Source organism: Microcebus murinus, chromosome 11 (assembly GCF_040939455.1).
Source record: "Microcebus murinus isolate Inina chromosome 11, M.murinus_Inina_mat1.0, whole genome shotgun sequence".
NCBI classification, from domain to species: domain Eukaryota; kingdom Metazoa; phylum Chordata; class Mammalia; order Primates; family Cheirogaleidae; genus Microcebus; species Microcebus murinus.
In genome coordinates, this window is record NC_134114.1 from 27,451,160 (window position 1) to 27,470,908 (window position 19,749).

Sequence of the window (19,749 nt, forward strand, 5' to 3'; positions counted from 1 at the left end):
AAGAAATGATATTCCTAGAGACTTAGAAAAGAAATAGTTTTTGTGAATATGCAATGGAATATTTGTGAATCAGAACAATGAATGGGGCTTTTCTAAACTAGGCTTAGGAAAGTCATCTTCAAAATAGCATGACTTGACCAAAGCTTAGACAAATAACATCTTGACTTTTCCTCCATCAAAACATACAGCTAAAAACATGCAAAAATGATCTTCAATGGCAGCATTAAGGAGAAAATCACAAAGGGTACTTGCAGCACAAAGGGCATATGGCAACATAAGAAGGCCACCTCTACTCATTAATTCAACAAATATTTGTTGAGCATCATTTTTGTGCCAGAGCTGTGCTGGGAGGTAGGGGTGCATGATCTGGTTGAAGGTGCATTAGTGTCAGTGCAGCCGCTGTCTCTCCTTGATACTGCCCAGCACTTAGAAAAATGATAATCTCCACACTTCCTCTTCTACCTAGGTTCTCTCCCCCTCTCCCAAGCAATTTTAAGAATTTATCAAGCCATTGGGTCTATAGCAGATTTCTGACCTGATCCAGTAGGAGAATTTGAAAATAAAAACAAGGTCCTTAAAATTATATTTTTAAAAATATAGCTTTTTTTCTTTCTAATACAGCCATTAATTAATCCATTTATTCAACAAATATATATTGGGGGGGGACTATGTACAAGACATTTGCAAGGTATTGTAGATAAAGTAGCAAAGAAAGCAGATGTTATCCCTGCCCTCATAGATCTTACACTGAGGAGTAGAAACAGAACAAAATAGTTAATTAAACAGTTATTAAAGTTCAGTTAGGTTAAGGGCTACAAAAGAGAACCAAGTGACCAACAGGAGAACCTGTCTTGTGCCTGGGATCAGAGTAAGTTTCTGAGGAGAAGTGATATTTAGATAAACTTGTAGGATGAGTAGGAGTTACCCAGGCAAATGTGGGCACAAGGGCATTCTAAGCAGAGAGAGAAGCAAAAGGAAAGTTCCTGAGGAAGGATGGAACTCAGCAGACCCCAATAAGGAAAGGAACCAGTGTGGCTGATAGCCTGAGAGAAGAGTGGACAGTTGGTACAAAATGGGGCTGAAAGTGAAGTTGGAGCTTTGCAAGGCCTTGTAGGTTCTGCCAAGGAGGTTTGTTTTTGTTCCAGGAAAAATGGGAAGGCAATAAGGAATTTTAAGCAGGGAGTAATTTGCTCTGTTTTTTTTTTTTTTTTTTTTTTTGTGGTGGTTGTTTGTTTTTCTGTTTTTTTAAAGATCACTCTGCCTCCTGTGTAGAAAATGTATTAGAGGGGGAAGGGACTGAAGGAGAGGAAATGAGGAATGTGGTTAAGAAGCCAGTCTGAGTTCTAGAAGAGAGCTGATAAGGTTGCTCTTTATTTCTTTGTTTAAAGTTGTACATCTATTCCTTTTTTTTTTTTTTGAGGGAAATGCAATAATTAAAAGTTTAAAATACAGTCTTATGTTACAAGGAATGAAAATGAAGAGATGATAAAGAAATACTTTAAAACTTAAAGATTAATTTTGATGTTTTGCCTGTTCTGAGATTCATGTAGCATTTAATGAATCCCTGTGTTCATTGTTGTTTCTGAAATATTTCATTAAGAGAAGACACTCATTCATCCCACAAATATTTTACTGAATACCTGTTACAAGAAAGAACATGAAGTACTGTCTATCTAATCTCAGTTCACCTGTAATTCTGCTCTACAATGGAGGTGTACTGTGGGCCCAGTGCTTTTATCCATTGTCTGGTCTCACCTAATTCTTTCAATCATTTTGTGGAATACTCCTAGATGAGGAAACTAAGGTTCAGTTTAGCGACTGCTTAAATTCATAATGCAAGTAAGTGGCAATGCCTTTAATTAAACCCAGGCTTCTTGCTTCCAAAATCATTGATCTTAACACCATACTGCCATATATCCTACACAGTTCTTCTGGCACAAATCATGCTCCAAATGTATAACAAACATAATCCAACACCATGCCAGGCAAAAATCAGTATAAAATAATGAGACTTTCAACTTTGTCAAAGTTGACTCACCATACACATGAACTTCCACTCCCTCCTGAAATCAGAATCACACAATAATAAAGAGTTTTTTAGGGGGAAGAGAGGAAGCCACCACAAAGGAAAACTGAAAAGAAATACTAGCAACAAAATTTTGGAAGCTGGGAAGTGGAAGGATAAGTGATAACTGACCTCACAGACCAGGAAAGCCGAACCACAAGCTTAAGTCAGCAATAGGATGCTAGAAGGCAACCTGGCTGACCCCCTACAGAAGCACCAAAAGTCCAGGAATTGTTACCACTAAGTGCTCCAGGAAGCAGAAATGAAGTTTGGCTGAAAATAAGATGTTTTGTCTATTTGGCAGCAAAGCAATTGTCCCTCTCCTAAACCGAGCAGAAGACTGGAGGATTATTCCCTGGAAAAGACAAAAGATCAGGCATAGTTTAAAGTGGAGGTTCTATAATTAAAAGAGGGGAATTAGGTGAAAGTTTGCATACTATTCTATATTAGTTCCCTATTGTTGCTAGAACAAATTATTACAAGTTTAGCGACTTAGAACAATACAATTTTTTTATGTTGCTTTGGAGGTCAGAAGTCTAAAATGGGTTGGCGGGACTGTGTTCCTTTTGGAAGCCCTAGGGTAGAATACATTGCCTTGCCTGTTTCAGGTTTTAGAGGCTGCTGGTATTCCTTGACTCATGGCTCTGACATCACTTCAACCTCTGCTTCTGCTGTTACATCTCCTTCTCTGACTCTGACTTTCCTACTTCCTTTTTGTTTTATAATGCTTACAATTGCATTGAGCCCATCCAAATAATCTAAGATAATCTTCCCATTTTAAGATCCTTAACTTAATCACATCTGTAAGCTTTCTTTCAGCATGTCAAGTACATATTCACAGGTTTTGTGCATTAGTATGTAGACATCTTTAGGGAGACACATTACTCAGTCTACCACATACACAAAACGTTGAGCTCTCATTCCACTCAGTTCATGGAATGCTAGGAGCCAGGTTTATTTCCTCTAGGAAGAAAATTAGAATATTTTTCTCTGACCAACCCAAAAGACTTAAAGATATTGACAAAAGGGTTCCCCAATAAAGGATTAAGCCAGATGATGAGTTTCCAACACAGGTACACATAGCTGCCAATTAGGTTTTTAGTGACCCTTTTCAAATACAAGCAGGCAATCAAGGATCACCAGACAAAAAACACAGTGATAAAACAAGTATAGAGGAGAAAGGTAAATTGAATAAGAAGAGACATCAAAATCTATAGATATATCATTAATGTCCTCATATATATTAAATATTCATGAAACAAATCAGAATACTATTTTTTAAAAAGACAAATAGAGAACAAGAATAAGCTTTTAGAAATTAGACTTTAAATATGATAGTAGAATCAATAAAAAATCAATATTGATCAAAAATATCAATAGGAGATTTTGAAAATAAAGTTGAGTAAATAACCCAGCAAGCAGAACATAAGAACAAAAGTAGAAAATAAGAGAAAAATATAAGAAAACTCAGATGATCAGTCCAAGAGTCTACTTCAATACCTGACTAGTAGGAGCCCTAGAACAAGAAAATATAAAAAAGAGAGAGTATGAAATTATCAATAAATGGATCCTGGAAATTTCCCCAGATGAAGAACTTAGGTTTCCAGATTGAAAAAGCCCATCCAATGCTCAGGACAACATGAAAATAGACCCATCCCAATGCACACCATGAAATCCTGGAACCCTGTGGACAAAGAAAAGGTCCTAACGGCATCCAGAGGGAATAAATAAGGTCACATACAAAGGAGCCAGAATCAGAATGGCTTTAGGCTTCTCAAGAACAACATTGGAAATTAGAAATCAAAGGGGCAAGGCTTTCAAAACTCTGAGGGGAAATCATTTCCAGCCTAGAATTATATACTAATATAAACTGTTGATTAATCATGATGATATGATGAAAACATTTCTAGAGTGCAAAGTCTCAAAATAGGTATCCCATATCCACCCATTCTCAGAATGCTTCTGGAGGATGTGCTCAACCAAAAGAGCTGGTAAACTAAGAATGCAAGAAACAGGGGAGCCAATTCAGGGGAGTCTCAGGCAGTCTTCAGGGTGATGGTGATGGGATATCCAGAATGACAGAAGGACACCCATCATAGTAAGCAACCCTTCTAGAATGGGGGAGGTCCCTGATGAGTCTCCAGGAAAGAAATCTCCAAGAAGAGGGGACTCAAACTAGTTGAATATCTCAAATGGTTGAATATTGTAAAAGAATATTTATTTAGAAGACCAGAGGAAAGTTTGGGGATCAGCTGGTGATAAGTCTATAGAGAGCTAAGAAAACAACAACAAAAAATATGACACAAGTATTAACTCCAGGGAAAACAAAAAGTTGGGCATAAAAGGAAAAGTGATAATCATATTTCATAATACATTACATGGCTCAGTCGCAATAGCATTTACATAGTCTCAATAATGTCAATACTAAATCTTGATCTAATCAAACTGAGGATACGATGATTTGGGGAAGACAGGAAAATAGAAAGTGTGTGTGTGTGTGGTGGTAGTGGTCACAGGGCCCAGGGAAATCTGTGAAAGAGAGCTAGATTCTTCCATAGCAGCAAATCAATAGTGTTGAAATGTAAAAATAAAGGAATAGTATGATATTTAGAGATATGGAGGTTAATACCCAAAGAAACAGCTGTGAGAGTTGGATGCTGATACCTCTGGATCAAGGAAATGGAAAGTGAAGGAAGGGACAAGGAAGAGTCTGCTGTTTCTCCAGAAAAGCCTTGAAGAACCATTTAATTTCTTAAACCACATGAATATATATAGCTTTGAAAATAGGAAAACTAAATTTAAAAATAATTCCTTTTCTACCTTAGTGTCAGACACCCATAATTAAAGGGCAAATCTCGCACTGCTCTCCAAGGGTAGATTTATTGAGTTACACTGCCCAGCAAGCATTAAATACCTTGTTTCTTGGGCTTTTCTATTCTTCGCATTAAAATACATGGGAATAAAGGTGTGAGCAAGATGGGGTTGCTGAGTTCAGAAAGTAATCAAAGCTTCCCCATAATAACTACAAATCCGCTCTTTAGGATGCAATCTAACTCTCTGAAAGACATGGCCTTCATCTTCATTCTTGGCCTTCATCTATACTCAAAACACTGATTCTCCAGAGAAGAATTCAGCTGTAAACTATGTGTATACAAAATAGCTTTGTTCCTCAGGATTTGCAAATGCTATCACAGTCAGTGTTTACAATAAATATAAATTTTCCCCTTATTTTAATATGTACCATAGTTTTCTCCCCCCCAAATCTGGGGTGGGTTGTAAGGTGCTATCCCTACCCTTTATTTCCATATGTTTAATTGACATCTGGCTCTGACGTGTTAACCTATTTCAACTAGGAAAGTAACTGGAGGATTTTGTTGATGAATCATCACAGAGGAGGGGGTTTGAAAGTTCTATCTGCTGAGCTGAAAGAAGATCCCTAAAGTGGAGGAAGACACTGAAAATGGAGTACCTCAACCTCAAAGCCCCATAGCACGGGGGACAGGCAGCTCCTAGAGGCCCCAAAGTTTTTGCTACTCAGCTGCTCCTACCCAGATTCCAACAGACCTCTCCTTGCCAGTTGGTAGATTGGGAAGGTGGACACCAAGTTCTCCACACTGCCAAGCTACCCTAGCTAGGGCTGAAAAGAGTTGTGGGAAACAGTCTTGGCAGGAAAGAGGGTGGCAACAACCCCCTGCAGAGTGGTAGGTGCTGCCAAATGGGTCACCTCTAATTGCTCCCAGGACTGAAATTATCCACTTGAACTGCAGCCCTGCATTTTCCTCTCTCGTTCTTCCAGAACTTTCCACCTGTCTCTCCCACATCCTCTTCTCTAATGTCTTCTCCTTGTGCACAGTCTCACCCCAGTCTCCGATACTTTCCTTTATGTTCCTGTCCCCTTACCTGCTTTTCACTGTGTCTGGCTCTCTGGCTTGTCAAAGAATGGAAGGTGTTGGAAACTTTGAAACTTTGGAGCTTTGAAATCAGAATAGTCCTAGAGCTGTGTTTTTTGCATATTTTTACAAAATTACTCCAGCTTTTTCATCTCTCTCTCCCCATATACTTTTAAAAGGGCTTCTTTTGAAGATTAAGGCAATAAATACATGCATATGACAGCACTTAGTACAGCTTCCTCTTCAAACCTTTTAGGAACAAAGCAGAATATCTCTTCATTTATATCTATCCATCCATCCTCCATATATGCATACATCTCTATATATCCAGGTATAGACATATATATATACACACACATGCACACACACATACACAAACATGTAGCAGTAATGTCAGACTACAGGCTACAGAGAAGATGCTCTATAATAGTTAAATTCCCTTCCACCCTCCTCCTCAGTCCTGTATTGTATGTACTCACCTGCCTGCTCTATGTTTACTCTGGGGGAAATGTCTCATTGTTCTTCAAAAATCTTTCTTTTCCTCTTCACTCATTACCTTATTCATACTCCTAGTTTTCACCTCATTTCTCTTGTTGCTCTTCTATCTTATTCTTTTTATTTTTTGATATCAGGAATTTTCTGAATTCAGACTGTGGCCCATAAATAGTCTTAGAGATCCTTGCTCCTCAAATCGTGGTCCCGACAGACCAGCAGCACTGGCTGAAATATAGAATCTCAGTGCCCAACCCAGACCTACTGAGTGAGGATCTAAGTTTTATATAACATCCCTGGATGATTTGTGTACACATTGATGTGTGAGAAGCAGTCCTCTAGCACCTCTGGGTTTCTGTCAATTGAGATCAAATTTAGGAAGAGGGCAGTGGAGATTCCTGGAGTTAGTGACTAAACCTGTGGGATGTTCTGAGTCAGCTGCAATTAATGAGAAAATAATTACTATTCAAACTACATACTATGCTTATTCTGATTAAATATAAGGTGAAATCAAGGGCTACTTTGAAGACCTACAAAGAAATCCCTGTATTGATATTAAAATTAGTCATTCAGATATTCTGCTTGAAGCAATTAGTAATTTCCTCTCAGAAGCAAAACTTTGTTTTCTGTCTTAATGAGGTGTCTGAAACTTGACATTCTGTCATGAAAAATTTTTTAGAAAATGTCACTGCTTTAGATTATTAGATGTTAATTAAAATGTTTGTTTCTGCAAACCAGAAATTTAGCCTGGAAGCATAAACTACATCAGAAATATTTGTCATAGTTCTAAGATTCTCCAACAAGAATTTTAAACATCTAAAGTTTCAAATGTAAAAAAATGACATTATCTGTAGAAAAAAATACACAAATCATAGCAGGTGTCCTCAATCTCTATATGGAACACCAGGAAGAAGAGAAACAAAGGGTTTGAATCACAACCTTGATTTTTTTTTTTAAAAAAGAACAAACAAAAACAAAAACTATATTAAAATCTGCTAAGATAGTTTTGAGAAAGGGCAAATTGTAGCCCCAGGAAAAAAATGAATCTTTGCCGATTTACAAAGGACCACAACTATGAGACATTTTGTACTTATATCTAGCCATATATGGGGGAACTCTGCAAAATTCAGGAAGAATGAAACAAATAACAAATTACCCACTAAAATATAAAAAAGTATGTCTTTACAGAAGATAGGGCCACAGAGTGACATTATTAACTATGATGGGACACTCTTGGTTCTATTTGTGAGATGTTTTGTACAGGTTTCAAGGTAAAATAACCAGGATCCCTGGGGAAAACAGAGGCAGTTTATACAGAAAGTTTCCAGGCTGACTCATGAACCACCAGCTCAACTTTAGACACAAGATGAATGGACCCCGCTGGAATGACTGCAGCCCTGGCCATTCCTACTGAAGTTATAACCAATTTTGTGTGCTGTAAATACCAACTGGTTGTAAGAAATACAAAAGTGTACAAAGTGAAGGGGGCAGGGGGAACATTTACCCCTTTCAATCTAATCCTACAGCTTTAACTGCATTTGTTTTAACTTAACTGCTCTAAGTTTTTATTGAAAATGAAGCTGCAAACTGCCAACTATAAGAAATCTAATATTTCTTAATTTATATTCATTTAGGAGAAGCATGCACTAGAGAAAAAAAGGAGTCAACATGAGACTAAGTCTCTAAAATTACAGGACATGCCCAAGATCACACAGATAGTCCTGAGACATCTGAGATTAAAACACATGAGAGCTGATCCCAAGTCTCATGCTTTTTCCCACAAGTACGCCTCCTTCCACTGTGAGTCAAGTGACTATATTATAGTTTCTTCTCTTATGAAGGGTGGCGTGCCTGGGCTATGATGGCTCTCTCCTGCCTCCACGGTTCTGTACAAACCGGGTGGAGATGTGATCCCGTACTGTGTGAGTCTTCTTACACTTAACGTTTTGCCATCTATATATGCCGCAAGATGCTTCCCTTATTCTCACCATTATTTGTTCACATTCTGACTCTAAAGAGGTTTGTCTGTGACTGTCTGCAGGCAAATGGCATGATGATCCTAGCAATTTAAAATCTCCAGTCAATATTTATTTTCAGCCACTGGCAAAAATAACTCAGAAGAATGTGTTAATTTTGACAGAGCACACCCATTTCTTCATAATTTGGAGGTGTATAGACTATTGTGTGCTTTTGTGATAAGGTTATTTGCAATCTTGAAAATGTTTATGAGCAGCAAATGTGGGACCTCTGGACTGATAATATCAGAAAGAGTTGTTGGCTCTACACCGCTGCCTTATTGAGGCCCAAGGGCTGAGACAAATCGCAGAATATGTCCTAGGAAGTGCTTGGTCAATGTAGTACCATTTGGAAATACATATTTCATTTGACAGCATTTGTAAATCACATATTTTCCCCTCGGAATAACTCGCAGTGTGAAAATGCTTCCATATGTTAGAAATGGGTCTCTCCATTTTGCTGAGGGTTGGCGGGGAGGAATAGAAATAAAGTTTAGGTTTCATGGGATGTTGAAAATATATATTGAGCAGGCACAATCACAGGTTTAAAATGGTATCTTCTTAAAGTTAATTTTAAATAATTCTCTAGTAGTTTTTTTTATTACTGCTAAAATTAAAGAGGTGCTTTTAACTCAAAATATCATACTAGTAAGAATTAAATCACTATTCAGAAAGAGTTCTAATAAGTGAATATAGCTTCATATAGCTTCATGTATTGAATCCAGACAAATTTAAACTCTTCCTCTTCATTGAAGAAACATGCTATTTTTAAACTGCTTCACGGATTCCAAGGACACAAGCCGATTGAGAAGCTTCTCAACTTCATCCAATTCCAAAACACTTTTCCTTAAACTTACTCCTCTTTGTTTTGAGCCTTTGAGCAAACGGGAGAAAAAGCTACTTGTTTCTCCATTTCCACAGAAATAAATGGATGTTACTCCACTGAAAGTAAGTCCTTGGAGACCTAGTCAGGAAGAAGCCAAGCTGCCCCACAAGCCCAGAAAACTCAGGGCCCATTCTCCCCTAGGGAAAACCCCTGGGAGGCCAGCATTCGTCTTCTTGTATTTGAGGACTGAACTCCTGGCCCTCCCGCACAGAAACAGAGCAGGAGAAATATGATGCTGGGTCAGATGGTTCTGAACAGATATCTCATTGCATTGCATCAGAACTAGTTTGGGAGAAGTAAAAGCCAGCAACTGGTACACTTACCAGAAACATTTTGTTCACTATGCTAAAGAGAACTACAAGAGAAAACTTTTCACTTTTAACATTTATGAAACCTGAAAAATTCTCAGGAAAACTGAAAACAATCCTTTAAATTATCTATTCCTGACGACTCCGGGCTAGCTCAGTCAGTAGAGCATGAGACACCTAAATTTATCTATTCCTTTCTTAGAGCTTTCATGATCATTGAAGTATTGTGACAAATCAAGATTAAAGAAAGGATTGGAGAAGATATTATTATAATTATGTGATGTCTTTTAAAATTTTTTTTTAAATTGTGATAAAATATACATAACAAAACACTTACCATTTTAACTGTTTTAAGAGCACAGTTAAATGATATTAAGTACATTCATTGTTGTGCAACCATCATCACTATTCTCCAGAACTTTTCATCTTCCAAAACTGAAACTTTGTAACCATTAACTCCCCATTCTAGTTTCCTCAGAGCCCCTGGTAACCATTATTCTATTTTCTGATTCCAAATCTGACTAGTATATAAATACATACAATATGTGCCTATTTGTGTCTGGCTTATTCACTTAGCATAATGACTTCATCCATGTTGTAGGATGTATCAGAATTTCATTCATTTTTAAGGTGGAATAATAACATTGTATGTATATACCATTTTTTTAATCCATTGGTCTGTTGATGGACTTTTTTTTATCCACTTTTCCCCATTTTTCTTTTTCTCCTTTCTTTGCTTCTATTTGATTCCATATTTCTCTCTAACCCCCAACTTCCTTGCCTCCCCCACACATGTCCCACCTCATTTCCCCTTCTTTCCCCTCCCTGTATACTCATCATTTCCCCTATATGCTTAATATTATAATAAGAAAATTATAATAAATAAATAACTTTTAATGAGTATTTTCCAAAATTAGGTAAAACTCAAGTCATCTTTCCTTAATTTCTCTATCCATTTTAAATACTTGTTGTTACAATGGTCCTTATATCATAAAACTCTTGGATGTCGACAGAAGTGTAGTCCTAGCTCTCTGTGCTGACCACTAACTCTGAGCAGGTTACTTCTCTCTTCTGGTTTCAGTTTTCTAATATGTAAAATCAGTTAGCTAAATAATCTCCGAAGCCCTAATACTCAGTGATTTATAGGTATCAATCTTTTTGATGAACTGTTTGGGAAAAAAGTATTGATTCATTTAATAAACATTAACTGCCTGCCATGAACAAGGACAATAACTTTGGTGAGTTTAAGGCTTAAAATGTCAGACATGTTCACAAAGATAGAAGTTTGGCACATTTATTATGTTTTTCAGATTTGTTTTCTATAACTTTATGCTTTTTCTCATCATTAAATTTATAGCTAGGGTTGTCTTCTAAAAGTCCCTCCAGACCTATTAATATTTTGTTTCATACCACTATAAAAATAATCACTTCCACTAATTAATCCATATTTAAGAATGAAGCTCCTTATAACAAAAGTTGGTCTTGTTACATAAAAAGAATTTCATAATCATAATTCATTGGTATGTGTCTTGTCCATTCCCAGCTTCTAAAAATATACACACACAAGTCTTTATCTGCAACATCATTTCTCTGCAGACAACTAAAGTTTAACACAACCAAATCCTAGGCCCAAATGGTCCATTGCTAACATTCATAGACTTTCCTCTTACATTACCATTTTTCTCTAGATGGCAATAACCCTCCTTCTTATGAACTAGAAAAGATTTGGTGCCAATTACTTAAAGAGGTCATTATATAGGTCTGAAGTATGGTTCTTCCATCTAGATGGAGCCTGACTACAGTAGGATGGTCAAGTTATTGAGCTGTAGTTGCTAGAAGTCTGGAAGTTTCTCAGAATCTGATGAGGGATAGGAATTTGACCTTGGGGTCTTTCTGTATCATGGCCTGCCATGATACAGGCCACACTTAAAATCTCCTCCTTATCTCTCTTGTTTGAGTACACAGTTGGGTTCCTTCTCCTCATTTCCACTTGCAACCCCTCTCCTCTTTCTGACTCAATGCACTTAGGTATGTTTTATGTCCTTTGGATGTTGTGTTATTAATATCCAAAGATACCTTCAGACTATCATCCCTTGTTAAAAGTCTAGATTTTATTTCCTGTGACCCGTTTCTTGTTCATTGCCATCCACAGGGGGTGAGGTATCTGATGATTGGATAGAAGAAATGCAGCTTCTTACTGAATATAGGTATTTACTGCATTTTAAATCTTGACTTTTGAATGTTTTGTTGGATTTGCCCACAGACTTCATTAAAAAGCAACTCAGGTGTGAAACTTACCTTGCCTACATGTTGATTAAAATTTCAAGTCAAGTTAATGATTTAATATAATAGTTGAGCCAAGACTTGCAATAGAGCCCCTAGCTTAAATTAAAAAAGTGAATTATATTATAATAATGGCTATTATGTAGCCCCTTTTTAATTTGAAGTTTTAGATACTGCTTGTTTATTTTGTAAAAGACCCAAACCATCTCTCCAAGTCCATATCAGCTAAGTTCCACAAATTTTACATTGCTGTCTTTCATGCTTCATGCAGTGTAAGAGATGGGACTATGCAGTTGTATAAAGTAAAAATTGCTAGCCTGGTCAGTAAGCCACTTGCTGTAGGGTGATAGGTTTGCACAAATACACCTGCATTTTCTCAACTGTTTCTTTTAGAGTCAAACATTCCCTTTTGGGAGACAGTTGGATGTGATCAGTAACATACTGAAATTAACTGGTGATTTAATAGCAGCCTATTTTAAACAACCCAACTGCAAACTGAGTTCAAGGGTAGCTAGTATCCAGGCCCTTCACAGGTGCTTAGTGGAGCATCTATTTGTGCCAGAATAAGAGGCAGTGAGCATGGGTTGAAGCAAAGGCTCTGGAGTCAGGGTTCTTGTGTTAGGGTCTTGGCTCAAGATCACAGCTGTGAGGTCTTGATGTTACTTACCTCCTGGGGCTTTCATAAAGGCATGAGCTAATACATGAAAAGGACTTGAAAAGACACTTCTGGAATATAATAAACACCCCATAAATGTGATTTGTTTATAAGTGGCATGCTAGCGCTGTGGTCTAGGGTAGTGGTCCCCAACCTTTTGGCACCAGAGACTGGTTTCACAGAAGAAAATTTTCCTACTGCCGGGGTAGGGGTTTGGGGTCAGGGTGTCGAGCTCAGGCAGTGATGCAAGTGATGGGGAGTAGCTGTAAATACAGAAGAAGCTTCCCTCGCTTTCCCGCTGCTCACCTCCTACTATGCACCCCTGGTTCCTCAGTTTCATGGAAGACAATTTTTCCACTGACAGGGGTGTCAGTGGAACTCTGTGGCCTGGTCCCTAACAGGCCTCAGACCCGTGCTATTCCACAGCCCTGGGGTTGGGAACCACAGGTCTAGGGTATAAACCCATTTTTTTTCTCTCAAAGGACTTGTACAACAGGGTTAAGGAGGCAACATCAGCATGGATGAGATAATTGTGGGGAAATCTCAGGATCTTAGTTCCGAAAGGATCTAGACTCGCATCCCCAATAGGTGGTCTTCCATAACACAGAATGTCAGCGCCGGTTAAAACGAATGTGTTGCCAGAGCTCAGCAGCCAATACGTGGAGCACGCTGGCATAGGGGCTGCATGTGTGCTGAGATCTTGGCCCTTCATCCCACAGGGTCAGTTTTATCTGACTTTACCTCAAACTGCTTTGGACATTTTTATCATTTTTTATGTATGCCTTATTGTGAAAAAATGTGGAGAAGTTGCTTCTCGTTGTCACAGTTGTGATTGACTTTAGAAGACACCAGCTAAGATAGCATGATTTGAATGTGAATGTTAGACTAAATTACGCCACCCTAAGTGGTGTCTGTTTACCCAGTAGGGAATGTGCAGCCCTGGGGTGGTTGCCAGCACCAGGAAATTCACATCTCAGAGGTGTCTCATTACAAACTCATCATCTTTCCATCTCAGTATCAGAGGCTGTAAGTATTAGCATAATGAATGTCAAAAATTAATTTTCATTGGTGAAGTTAGTGGCATTCAAGACCCTTGGATTGCCTAAAATATTTTAGGGATGCTTCCTAGTCTTGCATAACCTGGACAGAAGAATCTGGCAAGGCCTGTAGCCTGTACTCTGAAGTTCAGAGCTTTACACTGAAGGGTCCTGCATCCCTAATGAACAGGGGAATTCCTGGTTACTGGCTGACTACATGGAGTACTGCCTGTGGAATGCCATTTTGCCTAATTAAAACTTTTAGGCAAGATGTAATCAGATTACTTAAAGAACAGAGAGTTTGGGACCTCATGTAAACTGTTTTATGCTTACTTGCTAAAAAATATTTGTTTAATAAAGATCTGTCTATATGAGAGAATTTAGCCTAAGACTTGCTTTCTTTGAACAAGATATTAAGGTTGTAGAGTAGTTTACTTTTATCCCATCCCTAACCTTTTGTTGGCTTAGTGCTACCTCCCAAAAAGAATCTGCAAGTAGATGAGTCAATTTCTTAAAATGAATCTCTCTCTCTCCATATATATGTATATATACACACACACACAAACACACGCACACATATACAAATGACCCTTGAACAACACAGGTTAGGGGTGCTGCCCCCCTGAGGAGTTGAAAATTTGCATATAACTTTTGACTCCCCCAAAACTTAACTACTAATAGCTTACTGTTGACGGAGTCCTTACAGTAACAAAGCAGTCAATGAACACATATTTTGTATGTCAGGTGTATTACATACTGTATTCTTACAATAAAGTAAGCTAGAAAAAAGAAACGTTATTAAGAAAATCATAAGGAAGAGAAAATATATTTACTATTCATTAAGTGGAAGTGGATCATCATAAAGATCTTCATCCTTGTCATCTTCACACTGAGTAGGCTGAGGAGGGGTTGGTCTTGCTGTCTCATGGGTGGCAGAGGTAGAAGAAAATCCACATATAAGTGAACCTGGGCTGTTCAAACTTGTGTTGTTAAAGAGTCAACTGTGCACACACACAGCCCTACACATACAGACACACATCCTATTGGTTCTGTTTCTCTGAAGAACACTGACTAATACACTATTTCACCTGGTGGTTGTGAGAATTAATGAGCTAATGTATTAATATACGGCCATTTGTAAATTTTAAAGACACCATAAAACATAAGGATGGTTGTCTTCCTAGTATAGGTGATGTGTAATGTACTTTGCTGAGGTTTTATTGACATACAAATTAATATATACAAATGTAGTCATAGAGCCTAAATTATAAATAAATAGATACAAAATATCACAGGAGATGCTACAAGACAGGAACAAGTAGGGAGAGGAGCTTCCTAGTCTTGTGTTCTGGACTGATAACAGCATCTGTTGCCAAAGAGCATAAACTCCACGTGGACAGGAAACCATGGCTTGGTTGGCTTAGTTCAATTTACATACCTAGCACATAGAGTAAGTCTTTGCATGTGGTTATTGCCCAGTTAACTGCTGAAGAATTAGTGAATTTTATTTATGTTATCACCCCAAAATTACATTTTTTGTGAGTGACTGGGTGAAAAGATTTAAATACCTAAGAGTTAACATAAAGCACTTTAGTATACAGCATGGAGGGTTAGAAAATATGTATATGTTGAAGCTGGTCATGTCTTCAGAAATGTCAAATGTCAAATAATCATAGTCTGTATGCTAAATATGAGAGTTAAAAACTTAGCCTGGCTGGGGAAAGGCCAAAGCCATGAACTCAAAATACTTCCATGACTAAATACAAAGCCAGACCTCACTCTCTAGAGCTCATGGCTTTGCCTCCTTGGACTTTTGCTGAACTTTGCATAATAGCACAGTGCAAATATAGCAGGCAGGAAAAATCAGGGCCACTGCACTGAATGAATACTTTAAAACTCCAAGACAGTAACTGGAATGCTATTTAGAAGCATAGCAAACACTACACAGTGTCATTTGTCAACTCAAATCTCTAGATGACATTTCTTTTAGCAGTCAGTGGCCGATCTGTACTATATTAGCATGCTTCACAACTTTATGGATTGTGGTTTACGTGGGCAGATATTTTGAGACTTGGCTGTGGAAGAATATGGCTGCTTTCAAAACATTCTAGGCAAAAAGCTTCTGTCTGAGAAAGAAGACCAGACTTCTAGACTTGTTGGTATTTTGGGAAGTATGTCATCATAATGATATTTCCAGGCTTTTCTGGATATGGCCAGTAAGGGAGAGACTATCAAAATAGCCTGCCTTAAATTAAAACAACAGTGAGATATTATTTTCCACTTACACATTTGTGAAAAAAAAAATTTTAAGTAATACCTAGTATTACTGAAAATATACCCTTACACTGATGATTGGAGGGCCATTTGGCCAAAAAAAAAAAAAAAAAAACTTTAGAAATGCATAATCCTTGACTCCATAATTCCACCTCTAAGAATTTATGCCAAGAAAATAATACTATATCTGTGCAAAAGATCTCTCCATTACTATAGATTCAACACCATGTTAATTATAATAGTAAAAAAATTAGAAATATATAAAATGTCTAACAATAGGGAATTGCCTGAAGGAATTTTGCTATATCTATATGAAGGAACAGTATGCAACTGTTAAACACAAGGTTGTAGAAGAATAAACAAATGGAATTTTTTTTATCCTCTATTCTTAAATTAAAAAGCAGTTCACAAACACTATGTATAGTTTTTGTTTAAAAATCAAGCAAAAGAAGAATCCATACATGTGCATAGAAGAAAAGGCTAGAAGACTATACACCAAAATGTTAATAGCAACTATCTTTGGGTACTAGGGTTATAGGTGATTTTTGCTACCTCCTATATGCTCCTCTCACCACATTTTCATATAAAAATATTCTATCAGCCATCAGGGAGAGGAGAGGTAGCTTTAAACACTTTAAACAAAATGAACAGCAGACAAAAACCACCTATGAACTAGGATTGTCTACTAATAGAGAAGAGCATTTTACAGTGCTATGTCTTAACCCTGGCACATTCTAGGACTTTACATTCTAATGTAGTTGGTTCAAAGTAATTTATTTGAGCCCTAATGGTACTACATGGTCTGAAAAGTTTACATTGCTTTCATTTAATATGAAGTATTTTCTATCCACACTATGCTAAGCCTTGTACAGCATGAAGTCACTTTGTACAGCTCCAGGCACTGATGTAGGGAGGTAGCCTGATACAGTCACACAAATGATAGCACGCAGATGTCACTTTGGAAATGAAGGGTTTTGGTTCTTTAGCTAAGTACTTTCCATGCCACTGGAACCTAAAACTGAGTCTACAGAAAAATAGTGGAAAAAATAGAAAATAAGAGCTCATAGCCTAGACCCACAGAAAAACAGATCCATCATAGGTTGTTGAGGAACCGTTAGATAGGAGTGTCTGGTAAACCCTTAACCTCTGGGGATGATGATGTCATCCATGAGAGCACCCAGCCTTCTCCACAAGAGTCTTTTGCTGTCCCTGACAGAGTGGGTTGGAGGGATCATCTTGTCTATTCATTTCAACATCTGCCACTAATTGATACTCTGGCTGGGGAGTGGATTTGAAAATTTAAGAAGACTGATGGTGGAAATGGCTGTGAGGTAGACAGTTCAGTCTGAATCAGTGCCCATCAAGTGAAATGTGACACTTCTTTCTGTCTGACTCCAGCTGTTCCTGGACCATAAAAGGGAATAAGTCAAGAATAAATCTATTTTTCCCACAATGAATGAGCCAGAGATGCAGACAAAATGAAGCTTAAGCAAAGTCCAAAATGTCCCACCAGTGGGGACAGCTCCAGGCTAACTTAAAGCTACTCTCAGCTGCATTCCCCCTGTAGCTGACTCAGCCTTGCCTGGATGGGTGTTTTGCATTACACACGATCTAGCATACTCTAAAATACTGAATGTGGCTAGAAGTTTAAGCACGTAAGTTTCAGAATGCCAACTCCAAGGAATATGAATTCTTGATAGCCTTCCATAGTCCTTTAAAAATCAATAATGAATCCAAGTTAACCCACCTTTATTGCATCACTATTATATCTATTCTCAGAATTTAAAAATAGAAGATTGCAAAAGCATTTCACAACCAGAGCCTCCCCAGGTGCTTCACCAGCCCATCATTTTTCTGAAAATGCAAATGGACAGAAGGTCACAGAACATGAGACCCATGAGCCCGACTGACTCACCTTGCTGTGGCTGGTCCTCCTGCAGCTTCAGCTCACACGTGCGCACACTGAACAGGTGGCTGCTGCCTTTTCTTTGTGTGGTAGACATGGTACTAGCAGTATGGCTGTGACTCAAGGCACTTTCTTCCCTTGGCCAGTCACCTTAAATTGTCTTCACGAGACACTTAGAAACACATAGGTAGATGCAGATAGATCCTATCCTTGAGTGTAAGCATGTACTCCTCTAAAGAACTTCCAAGTTTTTCTTAGTCATGATTCTTAAAAAAAATAATTTTCTAAATATAAAGATGCCAATTCATTTGGCTAAAAACATGACTTAATTCTTTCATTTCAAAGCAAATTGAAACTTTTTCCCTGTATAGTATAAAATCCTACAAATTAACTATTTCTAACTGATTACAGTTTTGGCAATTTTTGATTCTGTCTGTTGACATGAAATCTAATGCCTCCAGTATTAGAGAGGACTGCTAGAGTAACACATACACAAAGAAAAAAAGTGCTGCTGAGTTAAATCAAGTGATTTCTAAGCCTGCTCTGAGTTACCGTCAGTGACAGCTGAAAGTGTACAGTTCTTAAGGGAGGCTGGGAAGAGGAGGAGCAAAGTGGGCAGGGTAATTAGCATAAAGAGGCAGGCAAGAAATGGCATTGGAGTTGCTCTGAATAATAGTGACCAAAGCAGGGATTCTAAAGATACCCTGCTGTTACGTTACTGTAATTACATATCTGACTTTTGCTACTTTGCCTGTAATTAAAATAAAAGCTGAAGGAGGGGTTTATAGTGCAGGGACATTCATTTGTACATGCAAAATCTGAAAGGTAGAACCGTAACTGCTAATGAGTTCATGGAAATGTACTGCCAGAACTTTCGATTTCTGTAAACACCTCTGAGTCCTCAGAAGGGAGCAGTTATAGGGCAGCCTGCCTGCCAAGGCAACTATTTGAAGTGCTGGAAGGAAAATAAACACACAAAACATTTATCTCTGTTTCCTTCTTAGATTCTCTATTGCTATTTCTAGGTCATAGGGCAAGGCTATTTCCATTTTTTCTTGTGCTTGCTATTTCATTACTATTTAAAAATATAACCCCCAAACACCTTTTATTTAACTTGGGAGGCTGCTACAACTGAAGCCATAATGAATGCTGCCCTTCAAGAGTCTTTGCAGATTCAGAAAGGAGGTGGTAGGCAGAACTAAGGAGTAAGGCAGGGCTGGTTAGCCTCAAAGCCTGGACCCTGCAGTTTCCTATGCATATTTGGAAATTGATAAACTTGAAACTCCTGAATAAGAAATTTACCTCCTAACCATATCTAGGTGGGTGCCCTCATTTTACTTTGAGACAATTAACAATCACCAAGCACACTCTCATTTATGAAAACCCTTATGAAATGTGTGATTACTCTTTTAAAATAATTCCTATGATTTATTAAAATGTTTTTATTGTTTATAACCTATCTTCTGCAGTTTTAGGTCCACCACAGTGTAACAGGTTATAGAAGTGCTTTGTTACTTTGAAAGAGAGTCCAGGCGAGGTGTGGTGGCTCACGCCTGTAATCCCAGCCTTTGGAAGGCTGAGGCAGGAGTTTGAGATCAGCTGTAGTAACATAGCAAGATCTTGTCTCTACAAAAAAAATTTTTAAAAATTAATCAGGCATAGTGGTGCATGGCTGTAGTCCTAGCTACATAGGAGGCTGAGGCATGAGGGTCACCTGAGTTGAGGAGTTTCAGGCTGCAGTGAGCTATGATGATGCCACTGCACTCCAGCTTGAGTGACAGAGCCAGATCCCATCTCCTCTAAAATAAAAAATAAGAGAGAGAATCCTGTTGTTAGAGAATTATAAATCATAGTTTCTGCTTTAAATGGTTGGCATTCATCTCATCCTTCATAAAGACCAAAGGTGAAACGCCAAGGTGTTTTTTCCTAAATAACATA

General features: G+C 37.9%; 1 protein-coding gene across 1 annotated transcript in view; it reads right to left on the minus strand.

Annotated features, from left to right (window-relative positions):
- The window catches only part of RANBP3L (RAN binding protein 3 like), a 41,520-nt gene extending 23,144 nt beyond the window's left edge, over positions 1-18,376 (minus strand). The window contains exon 1 of the mRNA XM_012736440.3: positions 17,821-18,376. Within this exon, the coding sequence (XP_012591894.2) occupies positions 17,821-17,908 (88 nt within the window). The 5' untranslated portion in view covers positions 17,909-18,376. The remainder of the gene's footprint in view (positions 1-17,820) is intronic.
- Between the last annotated feature and the right edge of the window lie 1,373 nt (positions 18,377-19,749).